Below are 27929 nucleotides of genomic sequence, written 5' to 3' on the forward strand. Positions count from 1 at the left end.
CATTCGAATGGAATCTAAGGTCAGAACATCTCGGAGTCGGCGCAAAAGAGCGCAGATGCTGCTTAGTCTGGAAACAAGGACTCTGCTGTTTATCTCCCAATTTAATTGTGGTTCCAGATAAACTCCTAGAAATTTTGTGCCGCTATCGACTGGAATAGATCCACCTTTACAGGGAACGTAAAGGGAGTAGTTTTGCTTTTGTTTATCAAAGTTTAGCAACCGAGTCTTTTCAACATTCAATCTCAAGCAGTTTTCCGCGCACCATTCTTCCATGGTTTGTAGCGTTTTTGAGCAAAAAGATGATAGGGTTTTGTTAGTTGAACATGCCAATATGACCGAAGTATCGTCAGCATACTGACAGACCATTCCGTCGTCAACTCGTTCGGACAATTCGTTGACATAAATTATGAATAAGAGTGGACCCAAAATGGATCCCTGCGGGACTCCTTGTGTAATTTTTCTTGACTGAGATATATGTGTAATGCCATTTGACGTTATTGAAACACACTGACTTCTGTTTTGTAGATAAGACTGAACCAATCTAGAACAGACTCCCCTAACACCGTATCCCTCCAGTTTTTGAATTAAAAGTTCATGATTAATATTGTCAAAAGCCTTTGACAAATCGAAATAAATACCAGCTACCTTGTTTTTATTATCTAGATTTTCCATAATATAATTTATTGTATTATATATGGCCAATCCGAAACATCATACTCCACAATTGAAAGGGAACTCCTCGCAATCGTATGGACAGTCAAACATTTTCGACCATATCTTTTTGGCCGTAAATTCACTCTCATTACAGATCATCGTCCTTTAACATGGCTTTTCTCAATAAAAGACCCCGGAAGTCGCTTAACACGTTGGCGGCTAAAGTTAGAAGAATACGACTATAAGATCGAATACAAACCCGGAAAAATTAATAGCAATGCCGATGCATTATCAAGAATAAAAATCAATCATTTTCAAGAATGTGTAAAGTTTCACACAAAGCATAACACATACACACTTATATAAAACCACATCTATGAACGATTATTCAAAAATCGAAATATCTAATTTACAACTTATCGATAAATCCCATAAAAATATTGTCACATTCTTTCGGAGGAATAGACTTGAAGAATTACATCATTAAATCATTGACGATAAATTTTTTATAATCCCGTTGCCCTACGACAACGACTCCGTAGCTCCAGTTCTCTTTTTCACTTTATACAAAGATCGTGATAAATTTGAACCGAATACAACGTATTGTATAGAAAATAACATACAGTTACCTATAACTGAAATGCTATGTTTTATTTTAGCTGATAAAGACATTTATTTTAAAATAATATTTTAAAATGATTGTCTCTATTTTGACATATTATGTCAAAATATTGTCAAAACTCCAGAGCCAGACCAAATCCCAATAATTTTACACCAGTATCACAGCGGAAAAAATAACTTGAATGAATGAATGTAGTTAGATGGGCTCCCTACGGAGAAGACACTTAGGCCGCTAGCCGGGCCCATTGTGACCCATCACAAGCTAGTACCCCTCCAATTCGGTGGCCCTGACAAAGCTGCAGAGCCTCCTTGGCCGGGTACCTTGAATATCTAAGGGGTTGATCACACTCTTACCCCAAAGCTCTTTTCTGATCGTCGCAAGTGCCGGGCACTGTGTGAGAACATGTGTCGGAGTTTCCTCGTCTTCCTGACATAAGCGACATATCGGATCCTGTGACAGACCCAGAATGTGCATGTGTCTTCTCATCTGACAGTGACCCGTGAGAAGTCCTGTCACACATCTGAGGTCCTTTCTGGATAATTCCATCAGTGACTTCGACTTGTTCTTTGAAAAGAAGCCCATGAGACATCGCGACTGCCGCATGCCTCCGGCCTCCTCCCAAGCAATATCGGATCTTTGCCAGAAGATACGGTCCACAAGGGCGGATCCGACCACACCGGCAAGTCCTACAATAGGTTCGGGCCCTACGGGGCTCTCTTTGGAGCCACATAGGGCCAACCTGTCCGCCTCCTCGTTTCCCCTAACACCGGAGTGCCCCGGGACCCAAGTTAGGCGTACCTTGGCCATCCGCGCGAGCGACAAGAGTGTTTTCTTACACTCCAGCACCAGCGCAGACGTCGTTGAATCAGCTTTTAAGGCAGCCATTGCTGCCTTGCTGTCCGTACAGATAAATATATCCTTCCGGTATAGCGGTGAGTTTAAAATAAACTCCCCGCATCGGATGATCGCAAAGATCTCGGCCTGGAAGATGGTACAGTGGCAGCCTAGAGGGAAGCTAAGCCTCGTCCCCGAAGTTGCACCATACACACCTGCCCCTGCCCCCGTCACGGTTTTGGATCCATCTGTAAACCAGACGTCTCCATGCGACGGGAGGATAGAGTTTTGAGAGAAATTCCAGTCCTCCCTCTCGGGTACTACAAACTTTAGAGGTCCGCTTGACAGAAGCGTCGGAGGCACCCGATCCTGCTTCATCAACAGTTCCGGGCACTCCCTCAACGCCTCCCCCCAGCCCCCGAGATGACCCCACGGTTCAGCTGAGTCTGTAATCAGCATATTGAGACCTGCCAGTCTGTGGGCTGCCCTGGCGGCTTCTTTTTGTATAAACAGGTGCAGCGGCTCGAGCCCACATAGCCGCTCCAGTGCCCTTGTTGGGGCAGTTTTCATTGCACCTGTAATACAGACACAGACAAGTCTTTGAACCCTGTCCAACAAGGCTCGTGACTTGGCCGTATCCATAGCTCCGGACCAAACAATCGCTCCGTATGTTATCATTGGGCGAACAACAGCGCAGTATATCCATCGAAGGATTCTCGGCTGGAGTCCCCACGTGGTATCAAAGGCCCTTTTGCACGCCCAGAGAGCATTGCGGGCCTTCCCGATTTTTACTGCAAGGTGCTCGTTCCAGGTCAGCCTGGAATCTAGAATGACCCCTAGGTATTTGACCTGGGATTTGTACCTCAGAATGCGGCCAAACAGATTTAAGTCCGGCAACGGTCCGAGTTTTCGTCGTCTCGTAAAGATGACGACTTCCACTTTTTCCGGGTTCACAGAAAGCCCCTCCCCCTCACACCAAACCTGTGTTGATTGAAGGGCAGCCTGGATATTCCTCGCAGGGCCCCGACGGCACGACCACTCGAAAGAATGGCCACATCGTCCGCGTAGGCCTGGGCGTAGACATCTGCGGAGTTGAGTCTCCACAGCAGAGTATCAACAACTAGGCACCAAAGAGTAGGCGAGAGAACGCCCCCTTGGGGGCATCCCCTGGCGACCCACGCCTCCGACGTGACTGCGTTGAGCTCCGCAAAAACCAAACGGTTGGACAACATGGTTTTCACCCACCCGGCAACCACCGGATGGGCCCCACGCCGCTCAAGGGCTTGGCATATCGATGCAAAGGAGGTGTTGTCAAACGCCCCCTCTATATCCACAAACGCCGCAAGGGTGGCGCATCCGGGCGCTCTGCCCTTCTCCAGCCTCTGTACGAGGTGATGAAGGGCGGCCTCCGTAGACCTACCCGCCCTGTAAGCGTATTGCTTCTCGTGTAGAGGAGCCACAGTGAGCAGCTCCTCCTTAATATGACGGTCCACAATGCGCTCAAGAGTCTTCAACATGAAGCTCGAGAGGCTGATGGGACGAAACGATTTCGGATTAGAGTAATCCGCCTTTCCCGGCTTAGGAATGAACACGACTCTCACTCTTCTCCAGGCCTCAGGGATGTACCCCAGAGTGAGTGATCGCCTAAATATCCCCAGCAGGACCAGGATCATCTCCTCCGGGCTCCTCTGGAGAAGCGCCGGAAAGATACCGTCAGTCCCCGGCGACTTAAACGGGGCAAACGAGCATATAGCCCATTTCACCCTTTCAAAAGTAACGATACGGTCAGCAAACGCACGGTCTGCCCGTACGTCACAATTCCCGCTTTCCGTGAGTATTGGCCCCACCTGACTCGACCCCGGGAAGTGAGTCCCAAGCATGATGCCTAGGGTCTCCTCCGGTGTCTCGGTAAAGCCCCCCTCCGGCCGGGCCACAGAGCCCAGGCGCAAGCACGACTCCCTCCTGAGGATCCGCGTTAATCTGGACGCCTCAGTGGTGTCCTCAATGTCCGAGCAGTACCTCCTCCACGTATCTCTACGGGAGTCTCGTATCGCTTTCTTGTAGAGCTTCTGAGCCAACTTGTGGTTGTCCCAGTGTTCCACAGTATTGATCCTTTTTGCTTTGTTAAAAAGCTTACGGACCTTCTTACGGTGTCTCTCTAAGAGAGAGTTCCACCATGGCGTTCCTCCAACTACCCGTTCCTTAGCCGGGCAGTTGTGCTCGTATGACGCTAGTACGGCGGCGTTAAAAAATAACTTACATCGTGGCATAAACGAAACCATTAAAAGAATCAAAGAAAAGTATAATTGGCCAGGTTTAACCAAAGATGTTGAAAAACTAATCAAGAGTTGTGAAACTTGCAAAAAGTAACCTTGCAAACTCCAAGAACACCTTTTGAACGAATTAACATGGATTTATTTGAATATCCAACTCGCAATTATGTACTCACCATTCGTGACGAATTAACTAAATTTACTCAAGCTTACCCCATCTGATAAAAAAGCTTCTAATATTGCTAATACCTTAGTAGTATTTTTCCAGCACTATGGTACTCCTTTGAGAATACACTGTGATCGTGGTAAAGAATTTGATAACGTACTCGTGAAAGACCTCTGTCGCCTTTTCGATATAAAATTAACTTTTTCAAGCGTAAGTCACCCCCAATCAAACGTTTCAATAGAAAGATTTCATGCTACACTAAATGAAATGATCAATATTAAAAAAAAACAGAGCATCCTGACGAACATCCTTTTAACATTCTTCTATACGCTGTAATATCTTATAATAATACAAAAAAAAAAACTCATGGTTTCAGTCCTTATGAATTAGTATTCGGACATACCTCCAGTGTTATATCATGGCTGTAGTTTACGTATAAGATCGGTCAGTTGTCATGTCTATGTTAAAACGGTGTGTCAACTGTCAAGGTAGAATTAGGTGTAAAATGTTGGGAATACTTGATTCCTGTTTTTCGGGTTGTTGTTCTGTGTTTAAAAGCTGCCAAGCACGTTTTGTATTAGATGTTAAATATAAGTTGTTAAAGTGGTTATTTTCTGGCCTTTTCATTTAGTTAAAAGACCCCGATGTAACAAAAGTGGCGACGAGGGTAAAATTGGAAGCCTTAAGTTTGTATTGATTGTGGAAATTAGTGATCCACACCGGCTAACCTAACTATTTCGGAGTGTCTTATAACCAGAGCTTAATTTCCTTTTAAAAACCACAATTATTAGCAGTTTTGGTAAGCAGTGTCTTACAAGGAGTCCGGAAAAAGCATTTATTTATCTTACAAAGATGGATGCAGAAGAAGTGATTGTTCCGAATGTAACAGTTATTAACACTGGAAATTTGTCAAATATCCGCGTGTTCAATATTGGCGATGACTGGGAAGTGTTTGTCGAAAGGCTGGATCAATGTTTAAGGGCAAACAGGGTTGAAGAAGATAGAAAGGTATCAATTTTAATCACATCAATTAGTGAAGATACTTATAAGATTATTAAAAATCTTTGTCACCCTGAAAAGCCATTTGAAAAGTCCTATGCTGAGTTGGTTAGGCTGTTGGATAGTCAATTTAGACCAGCGGTGTCAGTGTACAGGAAAAGGATTCAGTTTGATTTGCTTCGCCAAGGGGAGGAGACAGTAAACCAGTGGTTTGTAAAAATTAAGAAGACTGCAACCGATTGCGAATTTGGAAACATGTTGGAGGAGCGAGTTAAAGACAAGTTTGTGGCTGGATTGAAGTCTGGACCCATACTCGACCGGCTTTGTGAAGAAAAACCAACCAGGCCTTTGATGCAGATGCTGGAGATTGCAGTAGCAAAGGAAGCTGCTTTAAAGGAGTCTAGGGTAGTGGCTGTCAACCAGATTGCCAAGAAGACCCCACAGACTTCCACTATAAGCTCTAAGAAGTCATTTGTAACAGAGGGCCAGCAACGAGGGACTGGTAAGCAGTGGTTATGTTTTCACTGTAATAAAAGTGACCATGATTTTAAAAAATGTAAATTTAAGAAATTTGTGTGTAGTAAATGCAAAAAGAAGGGTCATATTGTTGCAGCTTGTAAAGCTGACATTAAAACCACCCATTTTAATGACACAGATAGCACTAGGGAACTTGATCTTTTTCATATAAAAGATGTATTACAAATGGGGTCAAATCCTAATGGCTTTGTGAAACCTTTATGTGTTAATGTTTTAATAAATAGTAAGCCAGTATGTATGGAGGTTGAACAGGTGCTGGTATGTCATGTTTGCCATATGATTTGTATAAATTACATTTTTCTAATGTCATAGTTTTAAAATATTATGATGGTCCTGAGCGCATCCTAAGGGCATGATAAGTGCTTCTGTCTGCATTGGTAATGTATCTCATACATTTAATTTTGTGATAGTCGAAGGAGCTACTCGAGCTTTATTGGGTAGAGACATTTGGGCTAAATTTGGTCTTACTTTGAATGGTGTGACAGTTGTTTTTAAAGGTAAGGAGGTGAGTGAACAAGCTGGTATAAGTCTTTTTAAAGTAGGTTTAGAAAATATGCTCACTAATAACCCTTCATTAGAGTCAATGCTGTCAGGGTATTCAAATATTTTTAGTAATGAGTTAGGAACTTACAATGGAGGTCTAATTAGGCTGGAAACTACAGAAAATATTCAACCTATTTTTAGAAAACCTCATCAAATTCCTTTTGCTTTTAGGAATAAGGTAATAAAAGAGTTAGAGAGCCTTGAGAGTGAGGAGGTGATTGAAAAAGTTGATAATGCTAAATTTGGAACTCCTATTCTTTCTGTATTAAATACAAATGGGTTAGATATACGTTTATGTGCAAATTATAAAATGACTATAAATAAGTATTTAAAAGACTTTAACTATCCCTTGCCCAGAATAGAGGATATTTTCGCGGCTTTGCAAGGTGGTCAGAAATTTACAAAATTGGATTTTCGAAATGCTTACAACCAGTTATGTGTAGATGAAGAGACAAGTGAGTTGTTAGCTTGGAGTACACCATACGGTATTTTTAAAGTCAAGCGACTTCCATATGGTACTAAGCCTGCATGTGCCATTTTTCAAAACATTGTGGAAAAAGTTCTTCAAGGTTGTAAGGGTACTGTTAATTATTTAGATGACATTGTTGTTACTGGTAGTAATGATAGGGAACATCTTGAGAATTTAAAGCAGGTGTTTGAAAGATTGAAGAAATCAGGTTTTAGATTGAATTTAAAAAAATGTGAATTTTTCAAAAGCTCCATATTTTATTTAGGTCATAAAATCTCAGCAAAAGGTTTAGAACGAGATAATCAAAAAGTTAAAGCAATTCTAGACCTGCCTAGACCAAAAAATGTTACAGAAATTAGAGCATTTGTAGGAATGGTAAATTACTATTCAAAATTTTTTAAAAATTTGTTGAAAAGCTAAAACCTTTCTACGAAATGTTACAAAAGGGTGCTTCTATTAAATGGAATGATAGGTGTGAGAAGTATTTTAATTTGGTCAAGAAAGAAATATCATCTGACTGTGTTTTAATGCACTATGACCCAGTTAAACCTTTGAGGTTGGTGTGTGATAGCAGTCAGTATGGGTTAGGAGCAGTTTTGTTACATATTTTGCCTGACGGATCTGAAAGGCCTATTTGTTTTGTGTCCAGAGTTTTATCTAAAGCTGAGAAAAACTATAGTGTTATTCATAAAGAGGCACTTAGCATTTATTGGGCCGTGCAAAAGTTGTATCAGTATTTGGCAGGTAGAAAGTTTGAAATTATATCAGACCATAGGCCTTTGCAAGCTTTGTTTGGTAAAAATAAAAGCTTACCTCTTATGGCTGCTGGTCGTTTGCAGCGTTGGTCATTGTTCCTGCAAGGATTTGACTATACCTTTAAATATATTAGGGGTAAGAAGAATGTAAATGCTGACATGTTAAGTAGATTACCCCTTCCTGTAGAAAATGATGTGGTGGAGCATGATGAATCTGATTATCTACATTTTATGGAAAATTTACTACCTATTGACTTGTATAAACTTAGATCTGAAACCCGTCGAGATCCTGTTTTAGGAAAAGTAGTTTAATTTGATTCGATATGGTTTTCCAGAAAAGGTAGATAATAAATTATTACGGCCGTTTGTATGTCGCAAGGATGAACTTTCAATTGATAAAGGAGTAATAATGTGGGGATTTAGAGCTGTAATTCCTACAAAGCTCCGGCCTCAGTTATTAAAAGAGTTGCATGGTACACATGAGGGAGTGTGTAAGATGAGAGCTAATGCCCGAGCGTATTTTTGGTGGCCTTCACTAGACAGTGAGATTGAAAATTTAGTAAACCGTTGTAGTGTATGTGTTTTGTCCAAACCGGAACCAAAAAAGTATGTTGTTTCCATGTGATAAATCTTCTTATTTCTTTGAGAGGATACATGCTGATTTTTTGGGTCCTATACAGGGCAAAATGATACTTATCCTTGCAGATACATTTTCAAGGTGGGTTGAGGCATTCATCATGAACTCAACTGATGCAGCGACCACTGTAGAAAAATTTAGAGAATGTATGGCTCGATTAGGTTTACCTAGGGTAGTAGTTACTGATAATGGACCTCAGTTTAGTTCGGAATTATTTTCTAAGTTCTTGTCCGGAAATGGAATTAAACATCTAACATCACCGCCTTTTCACCCTGCAACTAACGGGTTTGCGGAAAATGCAGTTAAAAGCTTTAAGAATGGTCTTTACAAGGCAATTATGGACAATTCGAACAGGAATGTGTCTTTTGAAATATTGATGAGTAGATATTTATTCCATTACCGAAATTCTGTGCATTCGACAACTGGAGTTTCACCTTCTAGTTTGGTTTTTAGACATAAAATTGGAAATAGGTTTGATTTACTGTCCAGTGAAAAGAGTAGGGGAGATGAGAATGTTAAAGATTATAAGGGTGTTAGTCAAGAGCAATTTAAAGTTAATGATAAGGTTTTATGCCGTGACTATCGAAATCCTAATCGTAAAGCTTGGTGTAAAGCTATTATCGATGAGGTTTTGAGTGAGCGTATGTATTTGTGCAGATTAATTGATGAAGATTTAGTTTGGAAAAGGCATCTAAATCAAGTGGTTAGAGATAAAGAAAATCTACTTGATTCAGATTCTTTAGTTGAGTCTAAGGTAGAAAATAAGTTGCCTTGTATTGTATCTGAGGCTCACAGACCAAATATTGCAAGCGCTGAGTCTGGCAGTGAAGTGATCGGTACCGCGATAAGTGCTCCAAGTTTAACGGAGAAAACGCAAGATCATTCTGTTAGTGAAAGCAGTGCTGAAAACTCTGACTTAGACCTAGAGTCTGCAGTCAGGTTGCCTATTAAACCGCCTGAGGTGTTAGTTAGGGTTAGTGATAATAATGATAGCGAAGTTCCTTCTTCTAGTTTAGACATAAGGGCTAGGCCAAAAAGGAAAATTAAGCCACCGCAGCGTTTAAACTTGTGAAGGGAGGGATTGTTATATCATGGCTGTACCATGAGTATAAAAGGAGTTTACGTATAAGATCGGTCAGTTCTCATGTCTATGTTAAAACGGTGTGTGTTGATTACTGTTTATTTATTGACTTGATCTTGTGTTTCATAAACTCTAAAACTTGTCTCTTTTTTTTATGCGCTTAAGGACCTATAAATTTCGTGTTTCTTTTTTTTTACCTTTTTTTCCGCGACAATACGGCACACTGTCTATCATAAGGGACACCTAGAACTGCGTGCGCAATAGCGACAGTACCATTCAAAGTGTCGACCTAGCAGCATCAAGCTAAAAGCGTACTCAACTTGTCACGTCTTTTTTTGACTTTTTTTCGTATTACCGCGACTCGCGAGTGTTACTCACTCCAGTCCATCCAAGCCGACGAATCCACATTTCTTAACGAGAGCGCTCTGCAGGAAATTTATGCTGATTTTCAATCAATTCACAATGACATTATTTCTTTAATTGCCAGTGATACTGACTTTGCTGCCCAAGACAAAATAAGAAAATTAGCAGATAAATATCTCTATGATGTAAAGTCCAAGGTCCGTTCTATTCAATCGCCTGCACAAGCTCCCGCTGCCTCTGATTTTAACACTTCGCAAAATACTTCACCTCTGTCGGCCGCCAGGCTTCCAAAAATCAATATTCCTATTTTTGAGGGCAACATTAAAATGTGGCCATCATTTTTCGATTTGTTTGAGAGCATCATTCACACTAATGTTAATTTATCAAATGTCGAAAAGTTTCACTATTTGATTACTTCATTGAAGCAAGAACCACTGAATCTTATTAAGGGCTTACCCCTAACTGAAGACAATTATGAAACTGCCTATAATTCTCTTGTAACTCGTTATGAAAATAAAAGTTTTTTAGCCACTGCCTACTTAAATGAAATTTTTGACGCTCCTTGCTTACAAAAACAGTCTCCAAAAGATATTCGACATTTATTAAATACCTTTACGGAAAATATAGATGCTTTAAAGGCTCAAAATATTGATACGGACGGTTGGGATTTTGTGCTTTTCAATATTTTGGCTCGCAAATTAGATACAAAATCCAGAACAGAGTTTGAACTCCAACATAACCAAGAAACTATTCCCACGTATAAAATGCTTACCACCTTTTTAAGTGCCACGGCAATGGCTTTGGAGACTGTCCAACATGCTTCAATCTCTACTAACTTCAAGCACGTTTCCTCGGGTAATGGAAACAGAAAACCCTCCTCTGTCTTTCTGAATTCAGATGCTGTATCTGGGCGGTCTTCAAATCAAGCCTCCAACTTCAAATGTGCCTTGTGTTCCCAAAGTCATGCTCTCTATCGTTGCTACATTTTCACTTCCAAATCTCCCATCGATCGTTTCAACTTTGCAAAATCTAATAGTCTTTGTCTAAATTGTCTGCACCCTCGTCATTCAGCACGCAATTGCAAGTCTTCTACAAGGTGTCGCGTGTGCAATCAGTTACATCACACCCTATTACATCTAAACCAAAACCCTGCGGTTTCTTATCCCTCTAACGATATTACAGGGCCACAACATTCTGCAAGTACTTCTGCAGTTTCTTCTGAGAACTCGGGTTCTTTGCAAGCTTTGCAATGCAGCAGCAGTTCAGTTCCCCACTCATTCGCACAATCTACAGTTCTCCTTTCAACTGCTGTCATTCAAATTAAAGATAATCAGGGTAACTTCCACAAAATTCGGGCACTCCTCGATACAGGGGGAATGGCTAATTTTATCTCGGAACGTTTTGTCAATCGCCTTGGTCTGCGACGCCAACATTCGTCCATATCGCTTGAAGGCATTAACGATCAACGTTCAATATCTAACAAAGGAGTTACGCAGTGTCTCATAAAACCGTGTTCTAACCAAGAGCCTACTTTTAATTTTCACGCGGTCATTCTTCCAAAAGTCTGTTCAAATCAACCCAAAGTGCAGGTTATGAAAACCGACTGGAATCATATTGCTAATTTGCAACTTGCAGATCCTGCTTTTGATACTCCAGGTTCCGTGGATATGCTCATTGGGGCAGAACTTATGCCTTATATTCTCGGCCCGGGTCGCATCTTCGGAAAGCCTGGGCAACCTGTCGCGCTTGAGACAGTTTTTGGTTGGGTACTTCAAGGAAAAGCCGATATGCTTTCTGCCCAGAACACGTCTTTGTTGATCAGTCATGTGTCCTGCGAGCCACAGGTTGACCAGCTTATGCAGAAATTTTGGGAAATTGAAAATCCTTCTTGTCCTTCTGACATTATGTCTGCCGATGAAATTAAGTGTGAAAATATCTACAAAAGTTCTGTATACAGAGACTCGTCGGGACGTTTTGTTGTGTCTCTTCCCTTTCGACATTCAAAACCTAACCTTGGCGACTCGTATACCCAAGCCTTGCGTCGTTTTAATTTTTTGGAATCACGACTTAGTAAAAACCCTGATTTATACAAAGCATACTCCGACTTCATTCGAGATTACATCGAACAAGGATATATATCTCAAATCTCCCCTCGCGATTATCAATGCTCTACAGCATTTTATTTGCCTCATCACTGCGTCATCAAACCTGACAGCGTCTCCACGAAGCTTCGAATAGTTTTTGATGCCAGTGCAAAAACTACAAGTGGTTATAGCCTCAACGACGTCCTATTTCCAGGACCTAAACTCCATCAAGATTTAACTGATATTTTGTTTAAATTTAGAACTCATCCTATTGCCTTTATAAGTGATATAAAACAGATGTATTGTCAGATTCTCGTTCAGCCTGAACATAGAAATTACCAGAGATTTCTTTGGCGTTTTTCAAGGTCAGAAGCTCTCTCAGAATATGTTCTGAATAGAGTTACTTTCGGGATCTCCTCAGCTCCCTACCTGGCCCTTCGTACGCTTAAGGAGCTAGCTTTAATTGAACAGGAAAATTATCCATTAGCTTCGAAAGTAATTCAAAGCTCTGTCTATATTGACGATTGCGTTGCGGGTGCAGATAATCTTAAAGCAGCTCTAAACCTTCAGAACGATTTGATTCTACTCCTCAAAAAGGGAGGTTTTGAGTTACGCAAATGGGCCAGTAATTGTCCAGATATTCTGTCTAATGTGCCTTCGGAAAACACTCAAATTAGCTTCGACACTGATGGTCCTACTTTCCTGAAAGTTTTAGGTCTACAGTGGGATCCAAAGTCCGACTTTTTTAGTTACTCGTTTAACCCAATTGACTCTCTCTGTACAAAACGGAGTATTCTTTCCCAAATCGCACGTATCTTTGATCCGTTAGGTCTTTTATCACCTTGTGTTCTATCGGCCAAACATATCATGCAGCAATTATGGCTTGCAAAAACAGACTGGGACGAAACGCCTTCAAAGGACATCATACAAGTCTGGAAACGTTTTAAAGAACAATTACCCGATATTTCTAATATAAGAATTCCTCGTTTGATTGTGTCTGATTCAGTTTTACGAGTAGAATTGCATGGCTTTTGCGACGCCAGCTCCATAGGATATGGATGCGTTGTTTATTTTCGCTTCATTACCTCTTGTGGAACGCCAAAGGTGGTCTTGATTTCCGGAAAGTCGAAAGTTGCACCACTAAAAGTTGTATCGATTCCACGCCTTGAACTTTGCTCGGCTCACCTTCTGACCGAATTGATCGTTTATGTCACGAAGTCATACTCCGATAAGTATGTTTTCGATGCTACTTATGCCTGGAGTGATTCCCAAGTTGCGCTCACTTGGGTCAAGGGCTCTGCTCATCGCTGGAAAACCTTCGTAGCCAATAGAGTTTCTTATATACAAGAAAATCTTAAAGCTTCTACATGGCACTATGTTCCCACGGAAATAAATCCAGCTGACTGTGTCTCCAGAGGTCTTACACCCTCTGAGCTCATTAATTTTGACTTGTGGTGGCACGGACCTGAATTTCTTGAGTCCCCCCCTGAGCTTTGGCCTGAGCAGCCTGCATTTTATACAACACAATTTCCAGATGTATCGCAAGAACAGAACGTTCTAACTAACCACGTCGCAATCGAGAACCTGGACATAATTGATCTTCTGCTCTCAAAATTTTCGGCCATTCAGACTGTTCAGCGCATTATCGCTTATATCCTTCGCCTCAATCCGAAACATAGACTTTTACACTCGAGAACTTCGAAAAATGTTTCACCCGACGAACTGCAAACTTCTATGCACGTCTTGGTGAAATTCGTACAGCAAAAATGTTTTTCTGACCTTATTCGTACGGTTAAACATACCTTGACGATCCAGAAACCTTTTCGAAAACTTTCGCCTTTCCTGGATCACCAGGGTATCCTTAGGGTGGGTGGTCGATTGAAAAATTCCCTTCTCGCCTTCGAGACAAAACATCCTATATTATTGCCTAAAAATCATAGACTAACCGATCTAATTATAGAACACGCCCACCGAGAAAATCTACACCCAGGATTAAAAACCCTACATAATATACTTCTTCAAAATTTCTGGATCATTAGCCCGCGAAGCGCAATTTATCGCTGTCTTTCGACATGCATAAAGTGCTTCCGCACAAAACCTCGAAGCTTGCAACCGTACATGGCAAACCTCCCGTCATATAGAGTTTCTCAAGTCAAACCATTTTCTCGCGTTTGTGTTGACTACGCAGGGCCCTTTGCAGTCACCCCAACCAAGCGCAGAGGCATCAAAAGTCTAAATAAAGCCTATATTTGCGTCTTTGTGTGTTGTGCCACAAAGGCATTGCATTTAGAACTTGCCTCAGACTTGACAACAGACGCTTTTTTAGCGTGTCTGCGCCGGTTTATAGCTCGAAGAGGCCGCGTATCTGACATATATTCAGATCAAGGAACAAATTTTAAAGGAGCTAGCAACGAACTCACCTCTTTGGCGGAGGCCGCAGCTTCAAAATTATGCATTCGCTGGCATTTTAATCCTCCGGGGGCTCCCCATTTCAATGGCTTGAGTGAGGCAGGTGTCAAGTCCGTCAAGACTCACCTATTTCGTGTAGTTGGAGGTCAAATCATGACATACGAAGAGTTTTACACTCTTCTTACCCAAATAGAGGCCCTTCTTAATTCAAGGCCTTTGGGTCCAATAAGTGAAGATCCAAACGACCTTCTACCGTTAACACCGGGCCATTTTCTGACTTCTGAACCCCTTTCGAGTTTTCCAGAGCCCGATTTGACACAAATTCATACTAATCACCTATCTAGATGGCAACTACTGTCGAAAATGCGATTCGATTTTTGGAAGCGCTGGAGCAATGAATACCTTCATACCTTACAACAACGTACAAAGTGGTCAAGTCATTATCCGAACATTCAGGAAAATACATTGGTTGTCATTAGGAACGAACAAAAATCGCCTCTAGAGTGGGATTTGGGTAGAGTGCTCAAATTGCACCCCGGTAACGACGGCGTGGTACGAGTGGTCACATTAAAAACAGCCAAGGGTACTTTACAACGCCCCGTTGTAAAAGTATGTCCTTTACCCATAAATTAAAGTCTTTGCAACTCCACGTAATTTAGTTTAGTATCTTTATTTGCTTATTTGTTTTCTTTTTTTTTAACTAGATTAAAACACATATGTTTTGGTGGGTGGAATGTTGATTACTGTTTATTTATTGACTTGATCTTGTGTTTCATAAACTCTAAAACTTGTCTCTTTTTTTTTATGCGCTTAAGGACCTATAAATTTCGTGTTTCTTTTTTTTACCTTTTTTTCCGCGACAATACGGCACACTGTCTATCATAAGGGACACCTAGAACTGCGTGCGCAATAGCGACAGTACCATTCAAAGTGTCGACCTAGCAGCATCAAGCTAAAAGCGTACTCAACTTGTCACGTCTTTTTTTGACTTTTTTTCGTATTACCGCGACTCGCGAGTGTTACTCACTCCAGTCCATCCAAGCCGACGAATCCACATTTCTTAACGAGAGCGCTCTCCTTCAAGCCAGGAAGTTTTAGACAGGTGAGTCCCGTTCAGAAAGGTGGTGCGCCGTTTTCGAATTTTAATTATATTATTTTTCGATAAAACCTAAACCAGCAAATTTTACTGGTCTTCAACGACAGTGTGTCAACTGTCAAGGTAGAATTAGGTGTAAAATGTTGGGAATACTTGATTCCTGTTTTTCGGGTTGTTGTTCTGTTTTTAAAAGCTGCCAAGCACGTTTTGTATTTGATGTTAAATATAAGTTGTTAAAGTGGTTATTCTCTGGCCTTTTCATTTACTTAAAAGACCCTGATGAAACATCCAGAAACTACTAACTCGATTTGAAAAATAAATTTCGACAGAATGAAACCATTCTATGACTAGATGTTTTCCGTTCCAGATTCCTCGGAATTACATCGCAAGTCATCGCTCAGTTCATATCCCCCATTAATAATACTATAGGAATATTTTACCATGAAGCAGGTACAGTTAAAATATCTAATGACAAATGGACACTTCTTGTTTACAAAGACCTTCAAGCAATCCGCATGCAGTATACGCGAGAATAATAAGATAATTGATGATTTAGTAACATCATTTAACGATCCTTCACCCGTATGACATCATTTAACGTTGAAATTCAAACTCATGTTAGTCTCATAAGGCAAACTGCCAGCTCAGTAGAACAAAAATATAAAGAAATTTTAGCTGATACATACAATTACGCTTTTCGTAGTAAACGAGGTTTAGTCAATGGTATAGGTGGTATTTTTAAATCCATTACAGGAAACTTAGATTACGCTGATGGCGAATATTTTAACGAATGTATTAAGTCACACACAACGAACACACGATGTAGCTTTTTATGAAGCGCAAGTAAAAGTATTAAATTTCTGTCAATCATTAATGGAAAGCTACGTATATTTGGAAAACTATCTTGATGATATTGTAAATGCCATCACCTTTGCTCGATTAAAAATCTTGCATAGCTCAATAATCACTCCTATTGATTTAACCCTGGAATGCTACTTGGGGTACACTCGTACCCCAGCCTTATCTAAATATCCTGCTAGTGGAAAACAGATGGCGCTTTGGTCATGACCTTCTGAGTAGTTTCATTTTACGGGTAGGTTGTTTATGCGTGATATTCGTGCAGCGTATTTGTGTGCTTATTTAGGAGATATTTGTTATCCTGGGTAAAGGTGTTCCCCAGCGTAGCATATCTGCTCGTGTTTCCAAACGTCGTAGAAGCAGCACCTAGACCAGCTACTACCACAGGTAGATGCACATTTTGTCCGAGGCGCGAAGTTCGAAAATCCAGGGTTAGTTGTGCTGTATGCAAAAATTTTATTTGTTTACAGCACCAAAAGAAAATATGTCCAACTTGTGCGGAATGATATAAAAAAAACCGTTTTTGTTAAATAAATCAAATATTTGGAATACTATTCTAGGTGGTTTTTCTGTTATATACCTAATTTTTTTCAAATAAGTTATCTATATTTAATTTTGTATTTGGGGTACGCCTGTACCCAATGTAGCAGATTGAGTTCTGAAAATAAGGGTAGCAATCCAGGGTTAATCACTTCTCTCCAGGAGATTTCACGAACATTATCTAAAAATAATTTTCCTTTACCAACTTACACTTCAAGTGTTGCTAAGTATCTTGATATTATTGAATTAGAAGCCTACCAATCAGAAAACAAAGTAGTTTTTGTTCTTCTTATTCCATTAGTAGAACCTGAAGCGTATACACTTTTTAGAACATTTCCTATCCCAATTTTGGATAATCGAACAGGTTTCTTTCATATTCTTCAAACAACTAAAAATTACATCGCGAGAGATGATGATTCTTTATTGTATGTATCACTTCAAAATTTAGAGAACTGTAAAAATCTGCAGACAAGAGTGAAGATCTGCTTTAACGTCCTCCAGTATCCTATCGACAGCGATGCTATATGCGAAGCGCAACTGTTGAGACAACAGAACATTCTTTCAAGAACATGTCAAACGTCAACGTTCAAGAAGTTGACTACAACTTATGGCTAGTTACAATCTCTGAACCACTACCTATCACTTCAAACTTCAACCTAATTGCAATGCCTTTATTGGAAGTACTAGAATTCATTCGAAATATCTCGTTCAAAATTTCGTTAGAGAAAGAGCAAGAACGTTACGTATCGAAGCCATCTAGTGAAATTTGGTACAGAGGTTTTGCTCATTTGAACTATAATTTTTTGAACAAAACTAAGACTCGAAAATACAAAAGCTTGTATTGTATGTTGTGAGGGAAAACAGACACGTATACCTTTTGCTAGTAGTAAAAATAGGGCCAGTACTTTACTTGAAGTTGTACATGCTGATGTTTGTGGGCCTATGGAGGTCAAATCTTTAGGTGGGTCCAGATATTTCTTACTTTCGCAGGTTGATTGTAGCAGAACGTTGTTTGTTTATTTCCTGAAGAGAAAAGATCAAGTTTTTGAGATGTTTAAACTTCTCAAGGCCATTGTAGAAAATCAAACAAACAGAAAAGTTAAGTGTTTGCGTTCAGATAATGGCGGAGAATTCTGCAACCAGAATTTTGAACCAATTTTACAAAAATGTTACATATTACACCAGAAAACCAATCTCAAAAAGGAATTATGAGCTGAAGCTGTAAACACTTCAGTGAACTTGTATAATAGACCATCACTAAGTGGTATTAAAACCACACCTTTTAAAGCATGGACTAGTCAGAAACTAAATGTTGCTGATTTTCGTGTTTTTGGTAGTAAAGTTATGTGTCACATACCAAAAAAAAAAATAAAAACAGATGGTTTTGGTGGGGTACGGTGAAGTTAACGGTTACCGCCTTTATGATTCATCTTCCAATGAAGTCGTGACGTCATTATTGTGGAAACAAAACCTCAGAATTTTGATTTTGTGTACAGTTTTAATCAAGAACAGTCAGATGTATCTGATTCAGTGGGGGATCTACCACCACAGCAAGAATTGGACACAGAGCTAGAGACTGATTCTGATGAGGAAGTTGCTGAGAATAGCAGTGAAGAAGACTATGACGATCCAGATTTTATAGCAGATGATAAAAATCAGTTTCAGTCTGATATTGTCACTTTTAAGGGTGCGTAGTGAGGGATGATAGAGAAACAACTTAGGTCACAGGCAAGCCGCGTTTATTATAAAATGATTAAAATAAGGAATACAGTAGAGTTATTGTTACCCCCAGATTAGAAGGGCTACTAACGCCGTATTTACCGACTCCTTCATGAAAGTTACGAGGAGGGCGAGTCTAGTTCAGCCCTTCAGTTACACCGTAAAGGGGGGCACGCAAGGTGTTGTTGTACGGTGTGACCAAAGGACCGAGTAGTAAACTGATAGGGTTAAGGGTTCAAACGGTCACTTCAAGTTGCGAGAGAACCCTTCTCTTTTCAGCCTGGTATCCTAAGAGGGTAGCGAACCGTCCCACCACTTCAAGTTAGAAACTGTTGCTCGCCGACCGACCCGGAGACCATTGATTTTAGATAGCCAGCGAAGCTGATTAAATACTCGTCGATTGACCCAGATTCCTACCAGACTTGCTTACATAGACGATTATTCGGTGTAAAGTACAATAGGTATGGTGAATGCAAATGTGGAAATCTGTGACAAGATGACTGAGCAAGAATAAAGACCGTTGCCCTTTGAATTGATGGTAAAAGAACCAACAAGTGTCAACTCCCAGAAATTTAAGTATTGCATGGACACTTGTCGTTAAACACTGTATGAACAACACAATGAAAAACGAACTTTTCAGAAAATTTTGCCGTGCGATGCTTTACATACGAGTAGAAACAAACAGCACCAATATTACATTTAAGAAAATTTAGAATTTCATTAATATTTAGCACAAGCCTGTTTTGTGTTTTATCATATATATATATATATATATATATATATATTCATATACATATATATCATTCTTGAAATTTAAATATATTTCTTCAATATTTTTAGACCTTTTATGGACATTACCTGACAGTACTAAAAATTATTACAATAACTAAATTACAACAATAATTTCCCCTTTTAAATGTAAATTAGTCATGGAGACGGTCATGTTGTCAACCATTCCAAACAAGCGGCACAAGTAAACGCAAATTTATTACCAGAGAAATCCAGTCCAACAGAAATTAAAAAAAAAAAACAGGTTTTTGGATTCTGATGTCTCTGTCAATTTACATTGTTATTCTATTTGGTTTACTTTACTCTACTTTACTTCGGTTATATCACATTTTTTAGTAGTCAGTCTATTTTTCTGCAATGTTTTGTTCGATTCAAAAACATGTTTCTCCTGTTTATCTTTTTTAGAATCTGTCACTGTTTTCAATTTATTTACAAATTAATTAAAGAATATAATTTACCAACTGTAACGACATAAACCGCCGAGCAACATTTGCGAAAAATATATATTTCAACAACTACAGGAATTAAATGACAAAAATATTAAATGTTAACACTCAGGTTCCTATTCAGTTTAAAAACTTAAGGAAAAGGAATTTATTTTGTATGAAAAAAATATGTTTCATTATTTGTTTCTCTGGTCATACAGTCATAGAAACGGGGACACTGGAACTGAATCCCCTTTTTGTGAAAAATGACTACTAATATTTAAAAAAATTATTTAAATATTAGTTAATTTATTGTTGTGAAATAAAACGATTTTAGCACCATTTTGTAATAGAGTAGAAGATTTCCTTATATACAGCGTGTGTGAATTGTATTGTACCTTTCTTATTGCAAAAAGTATTTCTTTAATGACTGAGCCCAAGAATATCACTTTTTTAACGAATGGCGACGTCTGCACAAAATGAAAACTGTAAATGGCGAATTTCTCCTAGTTTATTTTTAATATTATTTAATGTTGGCGAGACACGTTTTTGTACTCATTCATTAACTTAAAAAATAGATATTGGATTCAATAGCCATTAGAAGACGTAATTAATAAGAGTATCACGACTTGTATTAGGGGATATAAGGGTAACACTGAGCTATTTTATTTCATTCATATTTACATACAACTTCCTGCAAACAACCTGCAACTTCCTTAAAGTACTTTCTGCTCCACCATGGTTATCCTTATACAGGGTGTCTAAAAAGTTACTTTTTTACGATCGATTCCAGGCCAGAAAAACTGGTTGCATAAGCTGTTTATGGCTGGAATGTGTTCGGGTTGCACGTAGGTGCAGTCCAGGGGAGGTGGTAGTACAAAGTCCGGGTTGGATTTGTTTGCCACTATTTGCACCTCTGCCATTAGTCGAAGCCTTGACGCATTTATTGTTAAGGCAAAACCGTTCTAGATAACCGTTATATTGTTTGTTCAGTCATCTTTTGACTGTTGCGTCACCATCACCGGCAAAATGTGGGATTAATTTTTAAAATATTTAGCAGGTTTAGAACGTCTGGCACTTTTTATTAAGTTCTCAGTAGCATTTAGAGTTCTATGACACTTTCAAAATGGTCCTAGAGGCCTATGGCAATTTAAAACATGTCTGGGAAGGCTTAAGAGACTTTTAGATGCCTCTGACAGTTTTTAGAAGGTTCTCAGTAGCATTTAGAGGTCTTTGACACTGTCAAAATGGTCCTAGATGCCTCCGGCAATTTAAAACTGTTATGGAAAGGTTTTATACACAAGTAGAGGACTCTGAGAGTTTTTAGAATATTCTCAGTAGGATTTAAAGGTCTCTGACACTTTCAAAATGGTCCTAGAGGCACCTGGCAATTTAAAACAACTCTGAGAAGGTTTAAGACACTTGTAGAAGCTTCAGACATTTTTTAGAAGCTTCTCAGTAGCATTTATGAGATAAGTGACGCCACAGTCAGAACTCACTGAACAGAGCTAATTTACCAATTTGGTATAGTTTCTGAATCTCGTCTAATGTAGGGCTTCAAGTAAATACTGCTGTACGGTGACAGTATCATTTCTTTGCGTATACCGCCCGTGAGTTTAGTGGCCAATTTCAGCATTTTAATGCGGCTTATACCTGAAAACTAGTGGTTTTATTTTTCTCAAAGTTTGCATATTGTTATAGTAAATAAGACCGCGTGACGTGAAGGTAAAACGCGGTTTTGTATACAGGGTCAGTCACAAAGTATACCAACTTTCTTAAACCAAACCTAATGCCCTAAATATTACATCAAATTTTAAGAGTACTCATAAAGACCAATTCAGTGATACACAATTTTATAATTTTATTTCAATGAGATAAAAAATTCCACTAAGTAAGTTGTATATACCTATTTGCCTATTTAATTATTTAAAACTCATGTCTTTTTAATGTTGTGCCCACCTAAAACAATGGTAGGAGTAACAATGATAGCTATAACGTCAATATGTTGTTAAATTGTTTTAAATTTTTTCTGTGTCCTAAAATTAATCAAATTTTAGTACTATATATAATGGTTTTTTAACTAAAAAAAAAAGTAGTTGTCAAAGTAGTAATTCTGCAATTTTATCGGGGCCGTCCGGGGCCGTTCGAAATGGTTCGGTGGGCGCTGAGAGTGGGTACCGCCACTGACAGCCCCCACCGTGGGTTTTGTGTATAAAGGAGGGCCCCGAACCGGAAAATAGGGATTCTTCGATCATCAAAAGATCGAAACCAGCCAGCTAAGCCGATCCGTGCCGACCGTTATCTCTTATCTCCGCGAATCTGTAAGTAAAAAATAGGCACATACCGACCGTCCGGTATTTGTTCTGTTTGCTGTTTAAACCCGTACCGTTAACTGTAGTTATTTTAACAGACTGCAAATTGGGGCACTTTCAGTATTTTTCCGGGGTTTCCGTTTGGGGCATTTTCAGTATTTTTTCCGGGGATTTTCATTTGGGGCATTTACTATATTTTTCCGGGGATTTTCATTTGGGGTATTTGCTATATTTTTCCGGGGTTTTCCGTTTGAGGGTATTTCTGGTAAAACGGCGCCGGCTTCAGTTACTTTTTTTTGTGAAAACAGTTAGGTAATCCTTCTGGTCCTGTTCCTGTTTGTTGAACACCGGGGAAACGGTGTAGCAAGCGGGAACGGTGAAACCTGTGACTCGTTTGCTTAGCTCCGGGGAAACGGAGTAGTAAACGGGTTTGGGGATACTAGAGGGATTAGCGGCTGTGTGACTGGCAGCGTCACGAGACTTGAAACCTCTGTTGCGTGCTTGGGGAAACAGCGAGCAACGGAGGCTCTATTTGTCTTAGGTCCGTAGGTAGTTTTCATTGTCGTTACACGCTTTCCCCGTACCACCGAATAAGGTAACTTCCGTTTCATTGGGTATTCGTTACCGTAAGTATTTACTGTAAGTACAATAGGTATGGTGAATGCAAATGTGGGAATCTGTGACAAGATGACTGAGCAAGAATAAAGACCGTTGCCCTTTGAATTGATGGTAAAAGAACCAACAAGTGTCAACTCCCAGAAATTTAAGTATTGCATGGACACTTGTCGTTAAACACTGTATGAACAACACAATGAAAAACGAACTTTTCAGAAAATTTTGCCGTGCGATGCTTTACATACGAGTAGAAACAAACAGCACCAATATTACATTTAAGAAAATTTAGAATTTCATTAATATTTAGCACAAGCCTGTTTTGTGTTTTATCATATATATATATATATATATATATATATATATTCATATACATATATATCATTCTTGAAATTTAAATATATTTCTTCAATATTTTTAGACCTTTTATGGACATTACCTGACAGTACTAAAAATTATTACAATAACTAAATTACAACAATAATTTCCCCTTTTAAATGTAAATTAGTCATGGAGACGGTCATGTTGTCAACCATTCCAAACAAGCGGCACAAGTAAACGCAAATTTATTACCAGAGAAATCCAGTCCAACAGAAATTAAAAAAAAAAAACAGGTTTTTGGATTCTGATGTCTCTGTCAATTTACATTGTTATTCTATTTGGTTTACTTTACTCTACTTTATATTTTTCCGGGGTTTTCCGTTTGAGGGTATTTCTGGTAAAACGGCGCCGGCTTCAGTTACTTTTTTTTGTGAAAACAGTTAGGTAATCCTTCTGGTCCTGTTCCTGTTTGTTGAACACCGGGGAAACGGTGTAGCAAGCGGGAACGGTGAAACCTGTGACTCGTTTGCTTAGCTCCGGGGAAACGGAGTAGTAAACGGGTTTGGGGATACTAGAGGGATTAGCGGCTGTGTGACTGGCAGCGTCACGAGACTTGAAACCTCTGTTGCGTGCTTGGGGAAACAGCGAGCAACGGAGGCTCTATTTGTCTTACCCCGGGGAATCGGGGCGGCACCTAGAGGTTAGGTCGAGTGACGGGAACACCGCTGGTCACGTAATTGGGCCGCTGGTCAAACCGCTGGTCAACGAATTCCGGCGCCGAATAGTCAGTTTTACATAACCGTACCGTACCGCCGTTCTTTCACCGTGTCACAGTCAGTCTTAATCTACAGTAGTCAGGCTAATCAGTAGTGAAGGGTCCGTAGGTAGTTTTCATTGTCGTTACACGCTTTCCCCGTACCACCGAATAAGGTAACTTCCGTTTCATTGGGTATTCGTTACCGTAAGTATTTACTGTAAGTACCGTGAGCCGCAATACAGTGCATTTAGAGGAAACAGTTGTTTTAATTTTGTTTTCTTCCCGAACCCTTTGGAACTTTTCTCCAGCTGTCTAAAGGCTACCCAGGTACCGCAAAGTGGACCTTCAGCCACTATAAATAACGAAGGTGGCGCTCGAGGCAACGTAACCGAGAAAACCCGCAAGAAAAGCGCTACAAATTTGGCGCCCGAGCAGGGACCGTTTTTTTTTTTCTTCCCCCTTTATTATAGTCTGTTTTCTTTTGCCGGTTTTCTTTAGCTGAAAAGAAATGGACGAGGAAGGCTACAGCGGAGACAGGGCCGCTGGTGGAGTGACCGAGTGTCGAGACAGCGACAACATGGAGTTGTCGGTAGTACCGGGACCGACTGACGTGAGGGTGAGTTGGATTTACGGGTTGAAAAAGGAAGAGTTGCAGGGTCAACTCAGTAAGTTTTGCCTGGATGTGACTGGGACCGTGGAAATGTTGCGTAGACGACTGGTGCGTTACATGCGTGAGGGTGTGGCAACACCGTCCCCACACTTGCAACAGTTTGCGTTTCCTGCAGTACCGGTTGTAGGGTTTCCAAACCACCCACTGTCACCGCCAACCACTACCGCCGTAACGTCCACGACCACCCGGTATTTTACGACTGTTACAGGTACTTCTGTGGTGACAACGCCTCCTGTCACTATGACAGGCTTGCCAGCCGTCACGTTTGCCCTGCCGCCGACCGTTCACTCACCGCCCGCCGTTTCTGGATCCCCGTTTACCACCGTACCGCCGCCGACTCCCCATGTGCAAGTACACAACTGGAAAGTGTACTTTGATGGCCAAAACGACCCCGTTGCATTTGTGGAGCGTGTCCAAGAGCTCTGTGATGCTCAAAGCATTTCCATGGACGTTTTATTGCCACATATGCCTGATTTGTTACAGGGTGAGGCCGCATTGTGGTTCCGTAACAACAGGGGAAGTTGGCGATCCTGGGGGCAGTTTCTGGCTGATTTTCGCAGCTTCTACTTCCCCATAAATTATGCCGAAGATTTGGAGCTGGAAATCAGTCGGCGACGTCAGCGACCGAATGAATTCGGCTGGTGCGTATATAACGGAGCTGCAGACGTTAATCCGCAGTCATGGGGGAATTAGCCCGGAAGAAGAGCTGAGGTGGCTCTATCGTAATTTGTTGCCGGAGTACCGACAACAGATCCGTCGGGGCGATTTTTCGGATCGCACCAGCTTTGCCCGATCGGTTCGAGAAACCGAACTATTGTTCAAGGAGCTGCACTCACCGCCGCCGCCTATAATTCCCGCCTCCGTACCGTCGTCACGGCCATTCTCAGGGCCCCGAAATTTTACTAACACCCGTCAATTTACAGATAGTCAAGCAAACCGGGCAATTAGGCCAACGGCAGTGGCGCCAGCTAGACCATCCACTGGGACCGAAGAACGGGCCGGACCAAGCCAACAGGCTACGGATAACGGCCCTCAATGCTGGAACTGCGGTCAAAAAGGCCATTACCGTTCGGCCTGCAGAAACCAGGCAAGGCCGGTGTATTGAGCCGGGATTGCACCTGCCAGACGGGAAACTAGATCGGTGTTGCATTGCAGCAAGGTTCGTCCAGCACCGTCAAACCGAAACGTTGCCTGTCCGTATAAAAGAAGATTGCCGTCCGCACCTGCCTGTTACAATTTTAGAAACACCGTTTAGGGCATTAATAGATACCGGAGCAGCTCATTCTTTCATAGGTGACGCCGTTAGGGAGTTGTGTGTTGCTAAACGTTCGCAACAGATCACCCCGCACACCAGTTCCGCTCAAGTTGCTAGTGGAGGCGTGGTCAAGATCACCGAAGCTTTCCGGCTTACCGTCTCTATTAATGATCTTAGTTTGCAGGCAGATCTGAGCTATTTGCCAAATCTCACTTCCGACGTTGTGTTTGGCATGGATTTGTTAAAACAACATGCTTTTCAGATTGATCTAAGCACCAGTCAGGTTTCCGTAGTACCGCTGCCTCTTCCATGCAGTCCGTTGGGTCTTACCGCACCGCCGAAACTGTTGTTAACCGCCGATGAAGAGAACCGACTTCAGAACTTTTTGGCCGCCGAACTACCCGGTTTTGAGTCAATAGAGGGCACAACACCGCTGATTTACCACCACATTAACTTGACACAAAACGACCCAATAAAACAAAGATATCACCCCCGCAATCCGAAAATGCAGGAAGTGATCAACACAGAGGTTGATCGGATGCTGGAAGAGGGCGTTATTGAGCCTTCCATGAGCCCCTGGAGCTCGCCGGTGGTGATTGTCAAGAAAAAGGATGGTAAGCACCGGTTCTGTATCGATTTTCAGAAAGTGAACTCTGTGTCTCGTCCGGATGCGTACCCGTTGCCGTTTATCAACGCAATACTAGACAAGCTGCGCAGAGCCAGATACATTTCTAGTATAGACTTGAAACAGGGTTATTGGCAAGTACCGTTGACGGAAGAAAGTAAACCGATTACCACGTTTACCGTACCGGGTAGAGGTCTGTTCCAGTTCCGAGTAATGCCGTTTGGTCTTCATTCCGCCCCCGCCACCTTTCAGCGCCTAATGGACCGTGTGATCGGGCCTGAGTTAGAGCCGTACTGTTTCGCCTATTTAGATGACATAATAGTACTGGGCGAGACATTTAACGAGCATTTACACTTTTTAAAACAGGTGTTTGACCGTCTACGAGCCGCCAACCTGAAATTGAATCCAGAGAAGTGTCAATTCGGGCGCCGATCGCTCCGGTATTTGGGTCACTTTGTCACATCCGAGGGAATCCGCACTGACCCGGAAAAGGTCTCGGCAATACTCAGTTTACCGCCGCCGACTAACGTGAGGGGCGTACGAAGATTTCTGGGAGTTGCATCGTGGTACCGCCGTTTTGTGGAAAATTTCTCACAATTAGCCGCCCCGTTGAACCACCTGTTAAAGAAAAACGTACGCTGGCAATGGCAGGAAGAACAGCAGGCTGCATTTGAGCAGTTAAAAATCCGGCTTACAGAGGCGCCCGTATTAACCTGTCCTGACTTTACCAAGCCGTTTATTTTACAGACGCCTCCGACGCTGGATTAGGGGCAGCTCTGATTCAGCATGACACCGATGGTGACCATGTCATTGCGTACGCCAGCCGTAGTCTGTCCGCCGCCGAAAAGAAGTACTCCGTGACTGAAAAAGAGTGTCTGGCCATAGTTTTGGGCACCGAAAAGATGAGACCGTACTTAGAGGGCTACCGGTTTACCGTAGTGACTGACCACCAGTCGCTCCGCTGGTTACACTCCTTAAAGAGCCCGTCCGGCCGTTTGGCTCGATGGAGTGTGTATTTGCAACAGTTTGACTTCGAAATTAAATACCGTAAGGGAATACTTAATAAAGTAGCCGATGCTTTGTCTAGGAGTCCGGTAGGCAAGCCTGAAGACGAAGTGGACCCCGTTTCCGCTCTCGAAGACTTCGTACCTTGTCCTTGGTACAGTTCGAAGAAAACCGCCGTGGAAAAGAACCCCGAAGCTTTTCCGGATTTTTGTGTGCGCAATGGCCGTCTCTATCGACATTTCTGGGACATGACCGACTTGACTGAGAACGAAATGGCCGATCCATGGAAAGTTTGCGTGCCTAAGGATGCTCGAAAAGCTGTACTGGAAGAAAACCACTCTCAACCGACCGCCGGCCATCAGGGCATAGCCAAGACAATGGCCCGCATTGCCCGCCGCTATTATTGGCCAGGGATGTTCCGAGATACCGCTCGGTTCGTCCGGAATTGCTCTGTTTGTCAGCGATTTAAGGGTGAATCCCAGAAACCGCCTGGAAAGATGCAACCGTCCCGCAACTGTC

The 27929-nt window shown here is 41.3% G+C and overlaps 3 protein-coding genes across 3 annotated transcripts; 1 reads left to right on the forward strand and 2 right to left on the reverse strand.

Moving 5' to 3' along the window:
- Positions 1-1537: 1537 nt before the first annotated feature.
- Positions 1538-2752, reverse strand: LOC145739397 (uncharacterized). Its single transcript, XM_081994828.1, has one exon. It carries the CDS (start codon positions 2750-2752, stop codon positions 1538-1540), a length of 1215 nt encoding a protein of 404 aa, XP_081850954.1.
- Positions 2753-11309: 8557 nt separating this feature from the next.
- LOC145739398 (uncharacterized) lies at positions 11310-18615 on the forward strand. The gene is made up of 2 exons (XM_081994829.1): positions 11310-12751; positions 18417-18615. Exons 1-2 carry the CDS (start codon positions 11310-11312, stop codon positions 18613-18615), a joined length of 1641 nt encoding a protein of 546 aa, XP_081850955.1.
- Positions 18616-20609: 1994 nt separating this feature from the next.
- LOC145739401 (cysteine-rich protein 2-binding protein-like) lies at positions 20610-21500 on the reverse strand. The gene is made up of 2 exons (XM_081994833.1): positions 21371-21500; positions 20610-20786 (listed from the first exon to the last, which is right to left on the reverse strand). The coding sequence occupies exons 1-2, from the start codon at positions 21487-21489 to the stop codon at positions 20615-20617; spliced, it is 291 nt and encodes a 96-aa protein (XP_081850959.1). The 5' UTR covers positions 21490-21500; the 3' UTR covers positions 20610-20614.
- Between the last annotated feature and the right edge of the window lie 6429 nt (positions 21501-27929).

The sequence above is a fragment of the Ips typographus genome, unplaced genomic scaffold (genome assembly GCF_016097725.1).
Source record: "Ips typographus isolate SLU unplaced genomic scaffold, UJ_Ityp_2.0 IpsContig119, whole genome shotgun sequence".
Classification (NCBI taxonomy): Eukaryota; Metazoa; Arthropoda; class Insecta; order Coleoptera; family Curculionidae; genus Ips; species Ips typographus.